The following is a 20,233-nucleotide window of genomic DNA, read 5'->3' on the forward strand; positions in this document are numbered from 1 at the left end:
CCAATAAATATCTATTTCTCATGGAGAGTTCAATTTATATGAATTGATCTCTGTTTTATTACAGATCATGATTTGAAATTTAATTTGCGCTAGCCTATCCGTATGGCTAATACCATTGTAATTGTATCAGAATTATAACTACATTGTCATAAAGTTTTTCAGATCAAAGTGTTTTATCACATATGATAACATATCTTTCTTGATTTCATGACTTATTAAGAAAGAATTTGTAAATCACATATAAAATATGACCTATATTATCAATATGAAGTATCATTATTTGTAAAATATCATCAAAATTATTTATATATGTAAATCAAAAAGATGAATGTATCAAGAGCTTAATCTACTGAATTAAATACTAAATTCCATTGATTTCATAGGTGTTATAAGAATATTAAATTTCGTAAAAATATTCATTGATTTTATACATCATCAAATAGGAAACTTGCTGTATTATTTCTATATGATGGTTTCATATGCAAATTACTATAGTCAATAGCAAATTTCGCACAGGAAATTCAATATTACCAATGTATGAACCTCCGAAATTGGTAATAGGGCGCGCAAATCCGAAACCAGGGCGTCACATTGTTATTCCTACCAATTCAATGAATGATGATGAGTATGAATATGTCTATGATTACGATGAAGAGGAGGATTACGAAGAAGAAGAATATTCAGATGATCAATTTCCAGGAGAAGTAGTAAATAACTTTGATGAATCTAACAGTGAACCTATTAATAATGCTGCTACATCTCCTCGTTTTCAAATAAGTCCATCAGGAAAACTTCTTGATATTGTAATCAAACCAAACAAAGCATTGGTTCCAAACAAGACAGCAAACATCATAAAAGAAGGTTCTAACATTATTATTAAGAGTATTAACAATGTTGAAGAAAAAGAATTAAATAATAAGCCAAAATTACCAGAAGGAGTCAGCATTGTTCTCTCCAAACGTGGAAAATTAAGTGAGCAACTCGAATTACAAGAATACGAGAAGAAAAGAGAAGAATATGAAGAACAAAAAAGAATTATGGAGGAAAAACTTAACAATCAAGATCCAAATAGACCGAAACCATCCGAAGTATTACCTTCTGTTGAACAAATTGACTTCAATAACACTTTAACTCTTAATGATGATGATTATTTGTTTTTATGCTCCTTAAAATCGACAACAAACACAATCGAAGCTGACAAAAGTAAGCAAAACTTATCATCACTCAAGACAAACCTCAATATCTCTCGTGCAACTAAAAAAGCTGATATAAAAATCGAATTACCAGCAGGAGACAAGAAAGCTCAGCTCACTTATCAACAACGTGCGAATATACCTATATTTACAAACAGAAAACTCACAACTTCTGAGTTGAAAAAACATATTCGCGTAGAAAAGAACGGTGTTGATCTTTTACAGGATGAAATCGATGTTTTCGACAATATTGATGCCGAAGAAGAGGAAGAGGAGGAAGAAGAAGTAAAAATCGATCCAAAAAAGCCGAAAATTATTTTACCTTCAGTTCAGCTTCCAAAGAAAGGCGGCGAAGACATTATGCACGAGGTAAATTTAATTGGCCTCGATGGCAAAGCCAGAAATGTGAAATACATCATGCTTCCAAATCTTAATGAAACAAAACAGCCAGAGATCAACGTTTTGCCAAGAAACGAAATGCAGATCGAACCATTAGTACTCAGACATACATTCTATACCGTCAGTGATCTCAGAAAGATCAAGGAAGACATGTTGAAGAATAATTTGCTCGCAACTCCTGTTAAGAGGACATCCGGTCTCGAAACATTATACAGACTTCAAGTAGAAATGAAGAACCCTGCAGCCATGAAGGATTACGGATTTTTCAGACGCGGTACATTAGAAATCTCCTATCAATCGCTAGAACCATTACAGCCAGTGATCAGAACAGCAGTTACAGTTGCAAAGAATACTCCTGCAGTTCAAGATTTCCTCAAGAACAATCAGAATCAGAACCAACAACAACCGGCAGGTCCGAAATTGGCCCAACTCCAAACCGTTGTTCAGTTGGCCGACCCACTAGAGCTTATCAAGACCAGAAAGGAGCAAGACAAGTTCATTCCAACAGTTTTCGCAAAAGCAGTCGGTTTATGGGATGATAAATCAGAAGACGCGTTCAAGGCATTGACAAAGAAGACATTTAACAGATTGACAATCCGAAATGTCAAAGAAACTCTCGAATCTTATTCACCGGAATTAAATACAGCGGAAAGAATCGATTTCGCTGTTTCAACCTTCGTAAAGAAAGCGAAAGCAGAGCCATCATTCGCTCCTACATACGCACAATTCGCTGCACAATGTTCTGTACAAGAATTTCGTTTACGTGTTGTACAGGACACAATTAACTCATTCTTTGAGTTGTTGGCCAACCCTGGAAAGGCAGAAAACGAAATAGATGTTCAAGATGCCGTTGGAGCTTCATGTTTCTTCGCATCTCTGATTGCTGAAGAAGCTACACAAGAAGTTAATGGCCAAACAGCTATTAACCAACTTCTTGAAGCAATAGAGAAGCCAAATCCGCATTCAACTCATATAGAAATGCTCAATAAATTCATTCCTTACTCAGGATACGAATTCGTAAAGAAAATCGATGGTTCGTACTGGAATCGTATGGAATTTCTCTTAAAACGTAACGATATCAAGCAAAGATACAAGTTCTTGATAACAGAGATATTCGAGGCCAAGAACAAGTTAATGCAGGGCCACGAGATTGTAGAAACACTGGCGTACGGAAAGATGACGGAGAACATGATCCAAACTGTAAGAGATTTGTTCAAGGAATTCAAGGAGAAGAAAGAGTTGCCTGAAAACCAGCTGATGCCTAATGATTTCTTCCAGGCCGCACTCGAAATCATCCCAGAATTTCACCATACAGAGCAACATAACTATTACTGTTTCGTTGCGGACATGTGTAAGTATAATGGTATTTACGCTGATGACTGTGTTGATATTATTGCTAACTCTTGCGTCGCGTTCGAAGAAAAAGGACTTCCAAAGACATATACTCAAATTTGGGCAGCGATTTCGGATATTTCTATCGTTCTATTTTTGAAAGGAGTCATAGAATTGCGTGATTGTCAGGAAATCCATAGAATTTTCAATCCAGGAACATGGAATTACAAGAACGACATCAAATGGTATCTCTTCGATCACCACAACTTCGTGAGATCTCTTCCTGCTCCTGGTCTTGATGATGTTGAAATCAAAACAGCTCTTTCTATGCCAGATTTAATCAGAATGAGAGATATCCATATCCCTGTCATGTCTAGATTAGTAGCAATATCTATTTGCAGAGCATTATGTGCAGCTATTGATTCAGAAGCTATCATGGCTGTTGACAAAGTTCCAATCAAATGGTTGCAAGTTTTTGCTAAAGCTTACAGATACCAAACTAAGACAGTTAAAGATGAATTGGTTATTTTCATCAGACACTACTCAGAAATTCCATTCAGTGCTGGTGAACTTATCAGAGAATTTGCAATTATTAGAGTGTAATCTATTGTTTGTTTTTTTTTTTTCGTTGGTTAATAAACATTTTTTTGTAATAGTTTTAGTTCTTTATCTAAATTCAAATTATTTTTTCAAATAAATAGAAATGGAGGAACAGCACTTGATATTGCAAGAAAACATTATAGTGATAGATATACTAAAAATCAAAAATATAAATCAATATATTCCATATAAAACTACTATAGCAAAGAATAGTCGAAAAGAAACATCTTCTGATTTTGAATGAGATTATATTTTATTAAAATCAATGAAGGGGAAAATATTTCTATAGAATATGTATATAGAAGAGAAATAATCATTTTCAAGAGTGTACTCAAATCCTTATAAAATAAACTATCATATAATATTGGATTACTGGTATCAAACATTTCAAGAATAATAGTATCATATTCAATTTGTAAAAAATGAAATTAATAAAAGATCATTATTGTAAAAAGCTGCAATTCGCCCCGATATCGGCTGAAAAATGTTGTTCAAAGAACAAATATCATAATTAATAACTTAAAATGTATATTCACGCAGGATGATTCTTATGGAATGGCGCAACTTATCAAATATTATGATTGAATTTTTAATATAGCGAGCCGAATTGAAATTGCCATGACAATATCAAGTATGAATCCAAGAGATTCTTCTTATTCAACTGAAACTGATATCTGAAATACTTAATTCTATTGATTTGATAAAGTTCTTCAGTTTTATAAAAAAAACTTTTTTTTTATTGTGATGGATAATCCTGAAGAACAGGAATCAAGAACCATCACAATTGTAATACACACCAATTCTGATTCGGTTCCTGTTGCGCATTTTTATGAAACAGATGACTACATTCGCGTTCAGTTTGTCGAATTTACTCGACATTTTTGGTGTTTTCAGTTAGAGGGTATAATGCCCGATGATGACACATTTCAGATGTGTATATCACCTAGTGTTGGTCCTTCATCATTACTTGATCTCTACTTTACTCCAGAACAACCTTTCGTTTTTCATGATTTAACAAAGTCAGAATCATTAATTCCATTCGCGGAATTTAATGAATTTTTCACAAAATCCATATCTTCGCACTTCTTATCTTTCAATTGGAACAGCGAAGATCCAATTACTTCAATCAAAAACTTTATTCTCGCTTTTGACAATGATTACGTGATTTGGGCACTTACTTTTATCGCTACACAGCCATGGTGCGCTTTGTTTAATTATAATGAAGATTTTAGTCATTTATTATTGGAATTACTAACTCCATTTATCGAAAAAAACTTTTACATCGAAGATGTTCCTGCTACAGATCCATTTGATCCATTTGCTTTCTTCAATTTACCAACAGATATTTACCAAAAATCGAAAATTCCACTTCATCCAACGCAGAAATACGATTCGATCAGTAGATACATAGATGTATTAATGTATATGATCCAAGTACAGCTTGGCGACTTGTTTTCATACATTATTTCAACAATTATTGATTTCAGTCAAGATTTTCCATTTACGTCTTATATTCCTCCATTCTACTCAACAAGAAAAATGTATGTAGCAGAAATACAAGCCATAATTACGAATTTATACAACAGATTTTTAGATTTGAGCGATGACCAAAGAACGATAGTCATGACTAGGCTTTTCTATACAATCATTGCAATCTACAACGAACAAATGACGATAGAACTTAAGCCATATTTCGAATTTGTCGCTCCTGATTACACATTATTCGAAATGATCATCAAACTACGCATGTACGAGAGCTCCGATGTATGTGCTGAAGCATTAACTGCATTGGTGAAGCAGTTTCCGAAGCAATCAGAGGACCATGACGTTGTAAAAATCGCATCTTCAGATGCAATCGTTCCTGTTGAATGGTTGAAGCCTTTCTTTGAGATATTTAATGTTCCTAAAGATAACAGAAACACAATTGCTGAGCAATCATTCGCAAATAGCGTTCCAAAACATATTTCCGAAAAATTCTTCGAAGTTACAGAATTCGGTGCCTTAATTATGGGCGAAAACAAACATGAGAATGTCGTATTACAGCCTGGAAGTATTGTCCAGCCAACAGCGGAACTTAAAATTAATTCCATGCTTATGAACTGCGCAATAGCCTTAGATAACAGCGTTTTGACCGAAAGCGCATATGTTCCAAGCTATGCCATCGTTGCTCCTGCATCAGAAAGGTTCATAAGTAGCTCTGCCAATATTGATAGTCCAATTCGTATCGGCAGAGGCATTACGATACATGACAATGCTGTTATATGCTCCAATGTCACCTTAAGTGATGGCTGTTCCATTCAAGAAGGCGCAGTTATCGGAAATGGATCCGTAATCGGCCAAGGAAGTGTTGTAAAGAAAGGTGAAGTGGTCACTCCTTTATTTACTGTTCCCCCTGGATTTAATTATTCAGAAGATATAATCGAAGACTGTCACAAACTTCCGATGGTGATATCTATCCGAGGAACATGCTTCGCCAAGCAACATTCGTGTGCAGGAATTGATGAGGTTCTTGCAGACTGTGGTGCTGACATGTATTCAGTTGTCAGAGGCTACATGAAACTTATGTCAGATTATCCAGTAGAATTTGGCCGCCAAATTTCAAAGTTACCCCCTGTAGTTACTCATGATGAGATTGTTGACGTATTCGGCGGAAGAACTCTGTCTCTGGCTCTTTCTTACTGGGATTCTGGTTCTGAAGGCGAATGGACGAATTTAATTAAGAATGCAGCCACAATTGCAGCTGATGAGTTCGAGGTGGCATTCGAAGACTTTGAATTACCGAATACTGGACCTTTCTTACTCAAAATCAGTGAAAGAATTAAAGAATTTATTGAAAAGGGAATTGATCAGAAGATAGTGATGGAATTGAAGAAGACTATATTCGACACATGCGATGAACTCATGGTTAGACTTAGTTTAGTGACTGATTCAAAAGATTTCAAGATTAATGAATATTTAGAGAAAATTGTTATGTTAACAAAAAAGTAATATAAAGCTTTTATAAATATTATTTGATTGCTCTAATTTTTTAAGAGAAACACCCCAGATTGAATATGAAAATTTGCTGAGCATTAGAAAATATGGAGTGTATGAGCATATATTGTTTAGGATTGTATCATGTTTAATTGGTAGAGTGAGTATTTATTAGTTATACGCTCATAAACTGCTAGATTTATTCGTGGAAATCAAAATTTTGAAAATAAAAAAGTTATCGATGTGAAGTGAATTACAAAGAATTTGAAAATGAGTGTATAACTATAGAGTGCACAATTTAATGATTGGATATTTTGGTGGTTTTATTTTACAAAAAGAATTCTGTGTAAAATGAAGAAAGGAAGTTCGCCAACAAAATCTCCTGGCAAGCGCTCACAAATTCCTGTACGCAGGAAAAAGGAGGAAGTTCCTAAATCTGAAATATCTGAATTCAAGGTGATGACATTTGCTGTTTCAACACTTTTCAATGCAGGCTTTGAAGAAGTCACGATTACACCTTCGAAGAGCTTTACTGAAATCGATCCAAAAGAATATAACACTGTTTTTGCTCAAAAAGTCAAAGAATGCCAAAAAATTTGTGATTTTAGTATCGGAGTTAAAGATGTTGTCGCTAAAAAGACTAAATCAGATCTTCTCAAAGATATCATGACCGCATTCGATTCACCTGAAATCATGCATCTTCTTACTCCTTCTTCTTACGAAAAATATTTCAAAATGGTAACTAAAAATATTTGCCGTCCAATGCCGCAGATCAAAATAGTATCTCCATTAGATGTTGACGATCAAGTCCAGGATACTGCATGGCCTCATTTATTTTTAGTTTATAAAACATTGAATACTTTAATGGAATCTAATAATGTTCCAACATGCAACAACAAGAATTTAGTACAAGCATTAGTTTCTAATTGCTGCGGACCCGATGATCGTGAGAGATTTGCTTGTAAAGATATTTTAAGGAAAATGTACTCAAAATGTCCTAATTTACAACAATTGATATTACGTGCTGTTGTATCCCAATTCCAAACTAAGCAATGCTCAGCTGATTTATTAGAGTTTTTCGGCAAAGTTGTTGCTGGATACCAAGCACCGCTTACCGCTGAACAGATATCGACTTACAAGAACGCTGTACTATTCCTCCATAGCTCTCCCAACTTCCTGAAGTTCTGTCTTAATTTATTACAAGTTATAAATCAACATATTAAGTTAGACCCTTCACTTTATGAACCAACGATCGAATATATAATATCTCATTGGCCTTCATTAAGTATTCGCAAGCAGATTCTCATGCTGAGCGAAGTTGAAGGATTATTCCTCGGATTTCCAAAATTATTAAATGAAAGATCATCTAAACTCGTTTTTACACTGTTATCTGAATTGATAACACAACCGAACATTGATTTGTCCGAGACATCTTGCAATGTAATTATTGGACCTGCTCTTGAAGAAGCATTACTTGCATTCACCCCTCTCGCTCATAAGATCCTTGATGAGCAACTTCTCAGCGTCGCCAGAAACCATTGGAATGATTTTGTCAGAGATGACTCAAAACTTGCACTTCAAATGATGTCTGACATCGACAATGACTTGCTAGAAGAGACTCTCAATAATTCAAAGGATACAAAGAAGAGGAAGAAAGCAAATAATCTTATTTGGAAGACTAATTGGGCAAAAGTCTTCGAAACAGCAAAGAGTAGAGATAACAACATCCAAGGACCTAATCTCGAACTGTTCCTTTAACATTAATTCGCTAATAATAATTTATTTTTTTGTTTCTATTCTATTCATGATAAATTAAAGCATATTGTTTTTATATTGCTAAACTAACTTTTTCTCATCAAACATTTAAGATTTTAAAAATTCAAATTCAATTGTGCGTTATTATATATATATGAAGCAAAAATCTTTCCAGCTTAAGATCTCTGAGTATAATATTTAACATGTGTAAGTATTTCGGGTTGTATTTTGACAGATGATCTCTTTATAATTTTGAAATTATTAATAAAATCTTTAGGAAACTCAGTCCATTAGTGAGTATTAAGCAATTACACTTACATATATAATATTTCATTTTAATTGAAGGTTTGAAATCATTCCAAAGTTATGATATTTATTTTAAACTTAAATCATAGACAGTATTGGATGTAAGTGACATGAATAATACTTTAAATTTTAGCTTTCGTGGATGGATTAAATTTGTATTGCTTTAAATCGATATAATGATATTTTTATTTCCTCGGTGATTCTTTCTGACATTATCAAGCCGATGGCTGGTTCGCAGGGCAGAAAGGCCTTACATCATAGTTATCGATATGAATCAAAAGATGTAAGCTGCATTTCATCTTTGCAGACTTGAGTTGTTCGCAATCAAACCATTTATCGATAACTGTTCCAGGTTTAATGAGATTAATGTGGAACGTTAACTTGGCAAAGTCTTCATCAGTAGTCATATCGCGATCTGAAACAATAAGAGTGAGAATATCATTTTGGTTTTGAATTGGGAACTGAAATGTTTCATTCCAAACAGGATTCAGAGTATTTTCCTTCACACCTGTTTTATATCTCTTTGAACCAAATGTTAATGCAACATAAGCATCGCACGAACCAATAATATCCATCTTTGGAACGTTTTTGGCTTCGATGATCTTAATGTTTAGTTGCATTTAGTAATAAATATTTTGAATACATTACATAAAAACTATCATTTTTTATTCAAAAAATGACAAAATGTAAAAATTGTAAAAAAAAAAAGATATTATATGTTGAGTAAAATACCATCTGGCCTGGCGCCTCATATAATATTATTTTAATACTTGTAAAATACATGATATAAATTTGTTATTACCCTCAAGCGAAATGCCACTAAGTGAGTCATATCTTTTACACTGCATCATGCAAAGAACTCTGCTTCATAGCTGAAACATCCGAATTTGGTTTTGAGCGAAATCTTTTAATGGCAGATTCCTTATTTTCCCAATTGCGAAATCAGAATATTTTGCCTTTTAAAAAGATATTATAAAAAGCCAAAAAACCGGTGAATAAGCACGTTCAAAAAAACTAACAATTTATTCTATGAGTCATCTCAATTTATTTACAACTATCTTAATTTCATCATAAATATTGCTTGCCCTATGCAACTGCTAGATTTATTCATGTCATGTAAACGATACAATTGATAAGTAAATTTCGAAAAATTCGATTACATCCACTTAAAAAAAATGTTTCCGCTTCTACCAGCATATTTGTTAGCAATTACTATTGATGACCCAAAAGTTCGGGAATTATGCCCAAATGGCATGATCACTACAAAAAAAGAATATGCTCTTTCCTCTAGTACTCCATTTCTATGTCTTTATGGTAATTATGCCTTTGCTGCAAAAAGCGGACATAGATTTAAAGCAACTTATTTATATCATTCAAGTACAGGTAGTACTGGACAAGATTATATGTTAGACCCTTTTATGATTGTTGGTGATCAAAACTGGGTACCAGTCATTAGACTCACATACATTACTAATGTAGCATATGTCAATTGCATTAATTTGGCAAGTTCATCCTATACAAATAAAGCTATTCGTCGTTATGAAATTTTTACAACAATTGCTAAAATTAACAAGCGCTTCATTTATGAACATTGTCCAGATTATACAGACTATTACGCAATTACTGCTGCACATTCGCAGGATCCAAAGTTTACCCTATCTATTACAGATTATGTTACATATACATCAGAACCTACTAATGATCCGACCTTTCGAACAGATGGTTACTTCCATCAAGGTTTAATTCCATACTGCAGATATTTATGCGAATTACAAATCGATGAAGAACCAAATTCATGGCGTGAACCCTATTTTGAAGACAATCTATGGCTCTGTGTTCCTACGCAAAAGGGTGCATACAGTAAGCAACAAGTACAAGATTACACCAACCAACAACCTAATTATTTCTTAGATCCAGATTCACAACTTGACGAAACAAAAATTTTCACAAGCGGTTATGGTCCATGGTATTTAACTGAAGGACAAATAGAAGGGTGTAACAGTTTTAATACACTTGATTATTTCACAGGACCATACACTTCTGGAACAGTTCATACAATTAAAACAGGTGAGTCATTATGCATGTTTGGTGGTGTTGCAGTTGCATCAGATCAACCTATTAAAGCAGTCTACAAATACTTTAATTCTACAGATATCACTGTAGAAAGATATTCTGATAGATATAATGGTTTCGAATATGTAGGAGTTCATCAATTACAGTTCGAAGAAAACTAACATGAAATTGACGATCCATTCATGTTCACATTCAATCAGAGAATAATACACTCCGATGTAGATGTTACAGAACATCCTTTTGCTCTCCCAAATATACCTCTCATTAAAATTACAGCTAAAGATCCATCTCAAACTGTTAAAATTCAATTTGTAAAACTGACACCACCAGATACACCAGTTTTGAATGAAACCGAAACCGTTATTGTATCTCAAAGAAATGTCACATTATTCTCAACAATGACTTCTTCAAATGAACAATATCTTAATTATATTGTATACAATTTACCACAAACAAATGATTCGGCACCATCTAATAATTATTTCAGGAACTATACATGCAATCAAATTATTTCATTTTTACCAAATATGGTCTATCTCAAACCTAAATTCAGTACAAGTGCTTTCAATTGTACAGTAGATAGATTTGGAAATCTCAATTATGTATATTCAGTTCCACTTAGCCCATCATTTAAATATGATGGAATTATATCAGATATGTTAACCCTGACAAAAACTCTAATTCCTGGTCAAGAAGAAAAAGAATATTTGTTTGAAAAAGATAAGGCTTATGTTATTCCATCAGAAGTCGGAGTTTATACCAAAGAAAAACTTGAAAATTACACACAAGAAAATAAACCAAATGAAGTTCATTTTGATCCACCAAAGTTTAACATAGAAGAACCATGTTCACTTAGATTTGATCAATTCTATGAATATGATATAACAGATAAATACATGCGCCTTCCTTATGCAGCATCAAAGATATTCACTCTTGGTCCTAATGTATACAAATGTCTCTACGGAAACTACATCTTAGAATCCAAAGACGAATTCACTGCATTAATTACTACATATGCTCGTGATGAAACAAAAGGAATTATAGTAAAGAATGTCACAAAAGTTGATAATCCTTTCATGATTTCTGATAACGATTTAATCTTTTCTGAACAAAAATCAATCAAATTAATATGCAAGGATCAATCTAAGGAATGTAAGATACAAATTGTATCATTTAAGCCACCATCAAATATAACAAATACTGAAGAAGTTGTTACATCTGTTTTCACAACGAAATCTAATGCAGATTTCGGATTTGAAATTAAATATGGAGACGTAAACAGTTTCTACACATTTACAGTTCATAGTCCAGTTCCTGTTGAAGTTTCACGACTTGCTAGTAATGATGAAGCAGTTGCATTTATGACAAACAAAGATGGAAGTGCAACAAATAAAATCATTGGTAATGATGTTACATTATTCTACACTACACAAATTGTTTGTTCTCTTTGTGATAATCCATCAGGCAAAACAAGTTCTAAAGCATCAACCTACAATGTAAATCTTACTATTCGTGAAACAGCAACTAGTTCAGAAGATGTCGAAGCAGAAGATGATTTGTTTGAGAAAGATCAAACATATGCATTTCCATATGAAGGCGGTGTTTACAGCAAAGAAGAAATTGTTGAATATACTAAAAAGAATGGAATTAAAGCACGTGAAATAGAAGTAAAATCTAATAATGGATCCACTGTTGGAATCATTGTAGGAATTGTTATTGCAATAGTTATTATTGCTGCCATTGTTGTAATAGTAATAATCGTAATTAAGAGAAAGAAATCTAAGGAACAATCAAATATGTGCGAACTTGAAAATTGTTCCAGTAGCCATAAAGATACAAATAAAAATAAAAAGGATGAAGAGTTAAGTGAATCAAGCAAAAATAAAAAGGATGAAGAGTTAAGTGAATCAAGCAAAAATAAAAAGGATGAAGAGTTAAGTGAATCAAGCAAAAATAAAAAGGATGAAGAGTTAAGTGAATCAAGCAAAAATAAAAAAGATGAAGAGTTAAGTGAATCAAGTAAACATAAACACTCAAAGAAGCATAAAAAGAATAAGGATTTAAGTGATTACAGTAGGCACAAATATTCAAGTGATGAAGGGAGCAAAAGCTATTCAGTTTCAGAAAGAATTTATTCAGACTCCGAAAAAATCTACTCTGACTGAAGGTAATATTATAATATTGTTCAAGAAATAAAGTAAATTTTTATTACAAGCCATTTTTTAACTATATAGATGAGAGATGTTATTCGACCGATGGGTGGTGTGGGGGTCGCGTAACATTGAGGTTTTAACCGTTTTATTTCAATATTGAGAGATTTATCCCTTCATGAAAGGCAAGTTTGTTGAACTTATTTACAAAACGATGAAATTTGTCAAATTTAACTGAAAACTTATAAATGGCGATTATTGCTTATAAATTAAATAAATGTTTAAATAAGTTTACATTTATCCTTAACTTACAATAATAAACCAAAATTTCAATAAATTTCAGAAATTCTATTCAAAATCCAAACTTTATCATCTGAAATTTTAACAAATATATGTAGAAATAGAAAGCAACTCCAATTGTACCTAACCACATCTTCAAATTACAATTAAAAAGAAAGTAGATTTTGGAAATTTGTATTATCTATATTATAGGGATTTAAAAACGGTTTCGCCAAATGGCGAATTGCTGAAAATTCGCTAACTCAGCCTGATTTTTTCGAATTCGGCGAACTCAAAAAGTGACATAATTTATACTGAATCTCGCTATAATCATTGATAATTTTTGCATATGTCAAATAGTTACAGTATGTTTATAACTTTATTTTGTATAGTCATGATGCTCATGATAACCATTTTGAATTTAAGTGAATAATTTACAGATTCAAGGCGTCAATACTTGTTTTTGGAAACTTATCATATAACTTCAAATATCTTAATACAGTACCATGCAAATACTGTAATGACTTCTCGTGTTTTTTAGATAATCTCGGTAATATCTTTTATTTATCTCATTATATTGATAAGTTTCTTCACAATATCATAAAGGAAGAGATTCCAAATAATATTAATAATATTAAGTATTAGTGTGCGGAAAAGGCAACAATATATTTCATTCAAATTTTTCAAATTAAAACCATGCCATTTCTTAAAGCGCACATCAAAACTGTTTATGTTATGAGTAATAATTTATAACGAACTTAATCATAAAGTTATTATTTTTGAATTCAAAATTATTCTGATTAGTTAGTATGAGAATAAATTGTTATGATTTAATCAAAATAACAACAAGAAAAGCTAATTTTGCAATCAGCATAATGAAATGCAAAACCAAAAAAAATAATAATTTTTAATCGAGAACAAATATGAACTTTATTGTCATAATATATATATTCATCAAATATATTTTGCAAATTGATAAGAAAAATGGAAACATAATATTGGCCTTAACGTCTTCGCCAAATTGCGAATTCGCCATTTTGTAAAGTAAAATTGAGAGGAAAATGATAATCCCAAAATAAAAATAGTAGACCCTATCTTAAAATCATGAAGATTATCGCACAATAAAAATGTTAGACCCTTTATTAATAAAAAACGAGAATTCCACAAAATAAAAATAACGGACCCTTTTATATGGTTTGGAAATTGAAAAATGGCGAATTCGCCAAAAAATTAGAAGTGGCGCAATTCGCCATTTTGCGAACTTTTTTTTAAATCCCTATATATTATTAAATACTTGCTACCACAATCTTGTTGCTGAATGTAATTTCTTTCATCTGAATTTTATTTATATATTGAGTAAATCCTATTTGTACTGTATTACCTTATAATTCTACTTCAATAATATAGCGAAATAAGATAATATTGACTTCAAAAACGAGTCAAAATCATTACATGTTGTGATACAAATTGAAAACATATCGGTTTGAAAATTTGCAGGGTCAAATTCTAAAAAATCGATTTGATTCATAAACTGCTACAAATTATAGTTCCAGCCAGAAATGTGTCACTTTTAAAAAATTCGATCGTTCTATGAGACATCTCAATTTATTTTACAATTTCTTACATTTTGCAATTATCTAAAATTCTTTGTGATATGTTTAATAATAATGATTTCGAAAAATTGAAGAATGTCAAAAAAATTTAAAAAAAATGTTTTCTTTATTACTTAATCATTTGTTATCAACAGAAGTGAGCGATATATGTCCAGGTAAGAATGAATATACTGCTGAGTATAATAGTAATACCTATATATTAGATAGAGGTGAAACGGAATGTTTAAAAGGCAGCTTCGCTTTCGGTGTTGAACCTGGAAAACATTTTAAAGCTAGATATTTCTTCAAATCAAGCTCAGGATCCACTAACATTCAAGAAGCTACAGATCCTTTTATGATAGTGTCAGACCCACACTCAATTGCATTTATTGCCATATCACTGTTATCCGGGTATGGTTCTGTGACAATTCAATGTCAATGTTTGAATGGTTATGATGATTCAGAAGGAGCGACTCAGAGAGATGACATTGTTTTTCGCCCACATTAGGTATTTACAACCATGAGTACATTTCACAAGCGTTACATTTACGAACATAATTCAAGCTATACTGACTTTTTCCGCATTTATTTTTTGAATAAGAATGAGTTTAATATCACTATAAAACAGAATGGCGGAGAACAAATCTCAGGCGAAATGGGGGATAAACCGTATTATTATAGATGGGATTTTTATTCTACAAGACCATATGGCCGCTATTTATATGACATAGAATTAGTAGATTTGACCAATCCAGAAACCACAGTAGATGATGACTCATTTTACTTTGAAGAAAATTTATTGTTATTTATACCAGCAGTATCAGGAGCATACACTAAACAACAAGTACAAGATTACACCAACCAACAACCTAATTTTTTATTAGATCCAGATGCACCACTTGATGATGAAGTTTTTACAAATCCTGATGCACCATATTATTTAACTGAAGGACAAATAGAAGGATGTAACAATTATAATTCACTAGACTATACTACAAATTTAGATAATTCTGGAACAATTCGTACAATTAAACCAGGTAAATCATTATGTGTGTTTGGTGGTGTTGCAGTTGCATCAGATCATCCTATTAAAGCAGTCTACAAATACTTTAATGTAAGTAGTATAGATTCCTTATCAAATTGGGACAATGCTTATACAACCTATAGCCTTCAGTTCGAAGAAAACCAACATGAAATTGAAGATCCATTCATTTTCACTTTTTCTAGGAGTCCTTTGGAAAAACATTTTACTATACATAGTCTGCCACAAATTCCACTAATCAAATTCACAGCTATAAATTCAAAAGATACAGTTAAAATTCAATTAGTACAACATTTACCATTCTATTCATCAAATACTACTGAATACAGAAATGCACCTGTATACGATAAGAATATTACAGTATTCTCAACAATGACCGAAAATGAACAATATCCTAATTATGTGCTATATAATAGACCTCCATTAGATTCATACAGTTCATATTCGAGTAGTTATTTTTATAGTTATTCTAAAATTCAACTTACATCATTTGTACAAAATGATGTTCAGTTCAATGCAGAAATAGAATCAAATGGTACAAAAGCTTTCAAAATTTCAACAGAAAAACACGGAAATCTCAACTATCTATTCTCAGAAATAGATAACCAAGACTTTGAAGAAGAGCGTGGTGTAATAGCAGAAACTATTAATATTACTAAAACTCCAACTGAGGATCAACAAGAAGAAAAGGAATATCTATTTGAAAAAGATTTTTATGGTGTTATCCCGCCAAAATTTGGAGCTTTCACAATAGATGAAATTGATGATTACACAGAAGAACATGATCTGAACACATTACCTACTCAAAATCTAAAAGATGATGAACCATGTTCTCTTTTGTATGATCAATTCTATGAATATGATATAACAGACAAATATATGCGCCTTCCTTATACAACATCAAAGATATTCACTCTTGGCCCTAATGAATACAAATGTCTCTACGGAAACTACATCTTAGAATCCAAAGATAAATTCACTGCATTAATTGCTACATACGCTCTTGGTGAATCTGATGGAGTTAATGTTGTAAATAAGACAACAGTTGAAAATCCATTTATGATCTCTGAAAACGGTCAGTCTTTTTATGAAGAACAATCAATCAAATTAATGTGCAAAGATAAAACTAAGGAGTGTAAGATACAAGTTGTATCATTTAGACCTCCTTCATATAGCAAAGAGAAAGGTGAAAGAATTACATCTGTTTTCACAACGAAAACAAATGCAAATTTCAATTTCGATATAGAATACGGAGACACAAATAGTTTCTACACATTTACAGTTCATAGTCCAAATCCTGTTGAAGTTTCACGACTTGCTAGTAATGATGAAGCCGTTGCATTTATGACAAACAAAGATGGAAGTGCAACTAACAAAATCATTGGTAATGATGTTACATTATTCTACACTACACAAATTGTTTGTTCTCTTTGTGATAATCCATCAGGCAAAACAAGTTCTAAAGCATCAACCTACAATGTAAATCTTACTATTCGTGAAACAGCAACTAGTTCAGAAGATGTCGACGAAGAAGATGATTTGTTTGAGAAAGATCAAACATATGCATTTCCATATGAAGGCGGTGTTTACAGCAAAGAAGAAATTGTTGCATATACTAAAGAGCATGGAATTAAAGCTCCAGTATCATATACATCAATCATTATTTTCGGAAGTGTTCTTGGAGGCATAATATTAATTGCCATTATTGTTGTAGTTATTATATTCTTAATCAGAAGAAAGAGGAGAGCAAATATGGAAAGACTTGAAAATACTTCAAGTAACCACAGTTATTCGAGTGATTCCAGCAGCAAAGAATACTCAAAGAAACATAAAGAATCAAGTGAATCAAGTGCTCATCAGCTTGAAAGCGTTTCTAGTAGTCGTAAACACTCAAAGAAACATAAAGAAACAAGTGAATCAAGTTCTAAACAACTTGAAAGCGTTTCTAGTAGTCGTAAGCACTCAAAGAAACATAAGAAGAGTAAGGATTTAAGCGATTCAAGCAGTCGTAAGCATTCAAAGAAGAATAAAAAGGATAAACATGCTGAACTTGAAAAAGTTTATTCTGATGATGATTTTTATTCAGATTAAACTCAAAATCATTGTGACATTCCAATGTATAATAATTAATAAAGATATTTTTATATTATTTCTTATTTTTCTAATCAATTCCATGACCAATGAGCTTAATTACTTTCAGATAATTAATTCAATGAGCTACTTTGCAATGTATATTGCATAATTTACATAAATAACACAGTTATTGTACACATGTAATATTCATTATACAGTAATAATAATGATTAATCATTGATTTAAACAAAAATCATAATTTTGAAGTTTAATTTCAAATAGATGAATGAGATGGAGCATACCAGTAGTATGTCATAGCAAACAGGCTCAAAATGCAATATGATGCAATCCTTAGAAGCATAAATATAAGTTTTAACGAAATCGAAATCCCACATTGTTTTTTCCAAGATTTATAAAGCATCGAAATTCGTTTTTATCCATCGCTTCTGTTAGGATTTGATTATCTATAATCTCTTATGATACATAATTTTTTTTAGGAAACGGAAAGATAAATTTCGTACCAATCAAAAAAGTGACAGTTAGAATGGAAAGCAAAAAGAAAGATCCAATTCTAACCGCAGTAGATATATTTAATGCAGGCTATGAGTTGTGCGTCAATGAAACATACGAACTTATGAATACAAAGTCATTTGTTTCAGCAGGCATATTATTTGTTGTTTGCGTTTTACTTACAGCGCTTGCAATCTTCATATCACCTAATCCAAAATTCACAATCATCAAGAAACCTGAAGGCACAGAAGAAAGAACGAAAGCTTTAAGTTTAGCTATCAGATATAAAAATCTTAAGTTTTATCATAGAGCAATCACATATGGCATACAGTCAAACGTGCAGAAGAAACCACTTCTGATTGTCGTCTCTGGAACAATCAAACTGAAAAAGAACGGGCGCATAGAAAAAGAACAAACTCTTGAAGACAAGCCGTTCAGGCTTCCTCCTAAGACCATTGTTCCAATATTTACTACAGGGCGTCGTGAAGTCACAGATATCGTTGCAGATCTCGATATTACGTTAAACGATGGAACATTTGATAATTTGTACACAATTTGGACACACGAAAACGCGAGTTGGATATTCTTCAATATTCTGATACGCTCCGTCTCTTTCTTCACTGCTCTCTACCTTGGATTCCATCTTTTAACGAGATTGGCTTCATTGAAAAATAAATCGCCAACATACACTCAGAGATTCCTTATGATAGCATCATTTATTCTTTCGATCTTCTGGCTACCATCACCTGAGCTCCGTTACTTCGATTTGTTGAAATCTTTCACTCCATTGATTTCCCTTCTTGAAAACGTCAATTGTGCATTTCTTTTCTACATCATCAACGTTGTATGCTGGAATCTACACTTTCGCTTTACAGATGCTGAAATTCCTTTCATTAAAAGGACAACATTTGCATTCTTCATGATGTGTGGCGTTTTAGCACTTCCTAAAGCTATCAGATTCAACGATACATTCTACCAGGATATTCTCGAGGTCTGGATTCCTGCTGCGACCATGGCAGCGATTACATTAAATTTAATTCGCTTCCCGCTCTTCCTAAACAGCAACAGCCCCGAGTTTATGTCTTCCTTCTTGCACCTATTCTGCGCTGTACCTGCAATGGCCATGATGACGTACGCAACAGCAATAAGAGCCGAAAGAACTTCGAAATTGTCAGTTTTTTCGGCCATGCTCAACACCCTCTCTTATATGTTCATTGTTCTCGTTCACTGGCCGAGAGATGACGCAGGAGCTGATGCCCAGTACGTCGCTGCTGAGAAGGCGTTCGATCATGTGGGACAAATCGACGATGACATGAAAGGACACCTCGATTTGGACATCAGAGCTGAGAGTGACTTCGATGATGGTTCATATTACTCGGAAGAAGAAGATGACGAAGAGGAAGATTAATTATTTTGATTTTTCTATATGAAAGTGCGTTTAATTCATGCATTTATGTAAATTTCATGTCTAAATGTTATAAAACTCTTATTTTTAATCAAATAAAGGATTATTTTATTTCAAATTTCTCAAAAATCATTTATTTCCCTAATTAGTTAGTTATATTATTGCAGTTTATCATTATATTAATTAAGAGAGATTCTTACACATAGATAGAGGCAACTTCAAATAAATTTCATATTATTATCATTCAATAAACTTTAAAAATCAAGTACTAGCTTTTCTTTTGAATCTCAAATCCATGCATTTAATTCCTGCAAATACAATTCATAAGAATATCATTCATAATTAATTAGCTCAAATTATGGGACCTCATTAACATACTTCGTTATCTTTGTCACAGATTTAAACTTTGTAAATTAGACTGTAGTAAATCAAAACTATTTTCATACGTCACAATTATAACAATGTAATTCTGATGAATGAACAACTGCTTATAGTCACAGGCATACAAAAAAGAATAACTATTATGATAAAGTTGAAAGAAAGCAATTTCA

General features: G+C 32.4%; 8 protein-coding genes across 8 annotated transcripts; 7 read left to right on the forward strand and 1 right to left on the reverse strand.

Annotated features, from left to right (window-relative positions):
• Positions 1 to 533: 533 nt before the first annotated feature.
• Positions 534 to 3,552, forward strand: TVAGG3_0992930 (armadillo (ARM) repeat-containing protein family; the record flags this gene model as incomplete). The annotated part of the gene is made up of 1 exon (XM_001276912.1): positions 534 to 3,527. The coding sequence occupies one exon, from the start codon at positions 534 to 536 to the stop codon at positions 3,525 to 3,527; it is 2,994 nt and encodes a 997-aa protein (XP_001276913.1).
• Positions 3,553 to 4,268: 716 nt separating this feature from the next.
• On the forward strand, positions 4,269 to 6,520 carry TVAGG3_0992940 (trimeric LpxA-like superfamily; the record flags this gene model as incomplete). The annotated part of the gene is made up of 1 exon (XM_001276913.2): positions 4,269 to 6,512. One exon carries the CDS (start codon positions 4,269 to 4,271, stop codon positions 6,510 to 6,512), a length of 2,244 nt encoding a protein of 747 aa, XP_001276914.1.
• A 318-nt stretch (positions 6,521 to 6,838) lies between these two features.
• TVAGG3_0992950 (protein phosphatase regulator protein) lies at positions 6,839 to 8,315 on the forward strand (the record flags this gene model as incomplete). Its single annotated transcript, XM_001276914.1, has 1 exon — positions 6,849 to 8,255. The coding sequence occupies one exon, from the start codon at positions 6,849 to 6,851 to the stop codon at positions 8,253 to 8,255; it is 1,407 nt and encodes a 468-aa protein (XP_001276915.1).
• A 287-nt stretch (positions 8,316 to 8,602) lies between these two features.
• Positions 8,603 to 9,353, reverse strand: TVAGG3_0992960 (intracellular sterol transport; the record flags this gene model as incomplete). The annotated part of the gene is made up of 1 exon (XM_001276915.1): positions 8,774 to 9,178. The coding sequence occupies one exon, from the start codon at positions 9,176 to 9,178 to the stop codon at positions 8,774 to 8,776; it is 405 nt and encodes a 134-aa protein (XP_001276916.1).
• A 380-nt stretch (positions 9,354 to 9,733) lies between these two features.
• TVAGG3_0992970 (uncharacterized protein) lies at positions 9,734 to 10,792 on the forward strand (the record flags this gene model as incomplete). Its single annotated transcript, XM_001276916.1, has 1 exon — positions 9,734 to 10,792. The coding sequence occupies one exon, from the start codon at positions 9,734 to 9,736 to the stop codon at positions 10,790 to 10,792; it is 1,059 nt and encodes a 352-aa protein (XP_001276917.1).
• Positions 10,793 to 10,813: 21 nt separating this feature from the next.
• On the forward strand, positions 10,814 to 12,796 carry TVAGG3_0992980 (glycoprotein 38 family; the record flags this gene model as incomplete). Its single annotated transcript, XM_001276917.1, has 1 exon — positions 10,814 to 12,796. One exon carries the CDS (start codon positions 10,814 to 10,816, stop codon positions 12,794 to 12,796), a length of 1,983 nt encoding a protein of 660 aa, XP_001276918.1.
• A 2,376-nt stretch (positions 12,797 to 15,172) lies between these two features.
• Positions 15,173 to 17,785, forward strand: TVAGG3_0992990 (glycoprotein 38 family; the record flags this gene model as incomplete). The annotated part of the gene is made up of 1 exon (XM_001276918.1): positions 15,173 to 17,785. The coding sequence occupies one exon, from the start codon at positions 15,173 to 15,175 to the stop codon at positions 17,783 to 17,785; it is 2,613 nt and encodes an 870-aa protein (XP_001276919.1).
• Positions 17,786 to 18,137: 352 nt separating this feature from the next.
• TVAGG3_0993000 (uncharacterized protein) lies at positions 18,138 to 19,761 on the forward strand (the record flags this gene model as incomplete). Its single annotated transcript, XM_001276919.1, has 1 exon — positions 18,312 to 19,685. One exon carries the CDS (start codon positions 18,312 to 18,314, stop codon positions 19,683 to 19,685), a length of 1,374 nt encoding a protein of 457 aa, XP_001276920.1.
• Positions 19,762 to 20,233: the final 472 nt, after the last annotated feature.

Source organism: Trichomonas vaginalis, chromosome I (genome assembly GCF_026262505.1).
Source record: "Trichomonas vaginalis G3 chromosome I, whole genome shotgun sequence".
In the NCBI taxonomy this organism is placed as follows: Eukaryota; Parabasalia; order Trichomonadida; family Trichomonadidae; genus Trichomonas; species Trichomonas vaginalis.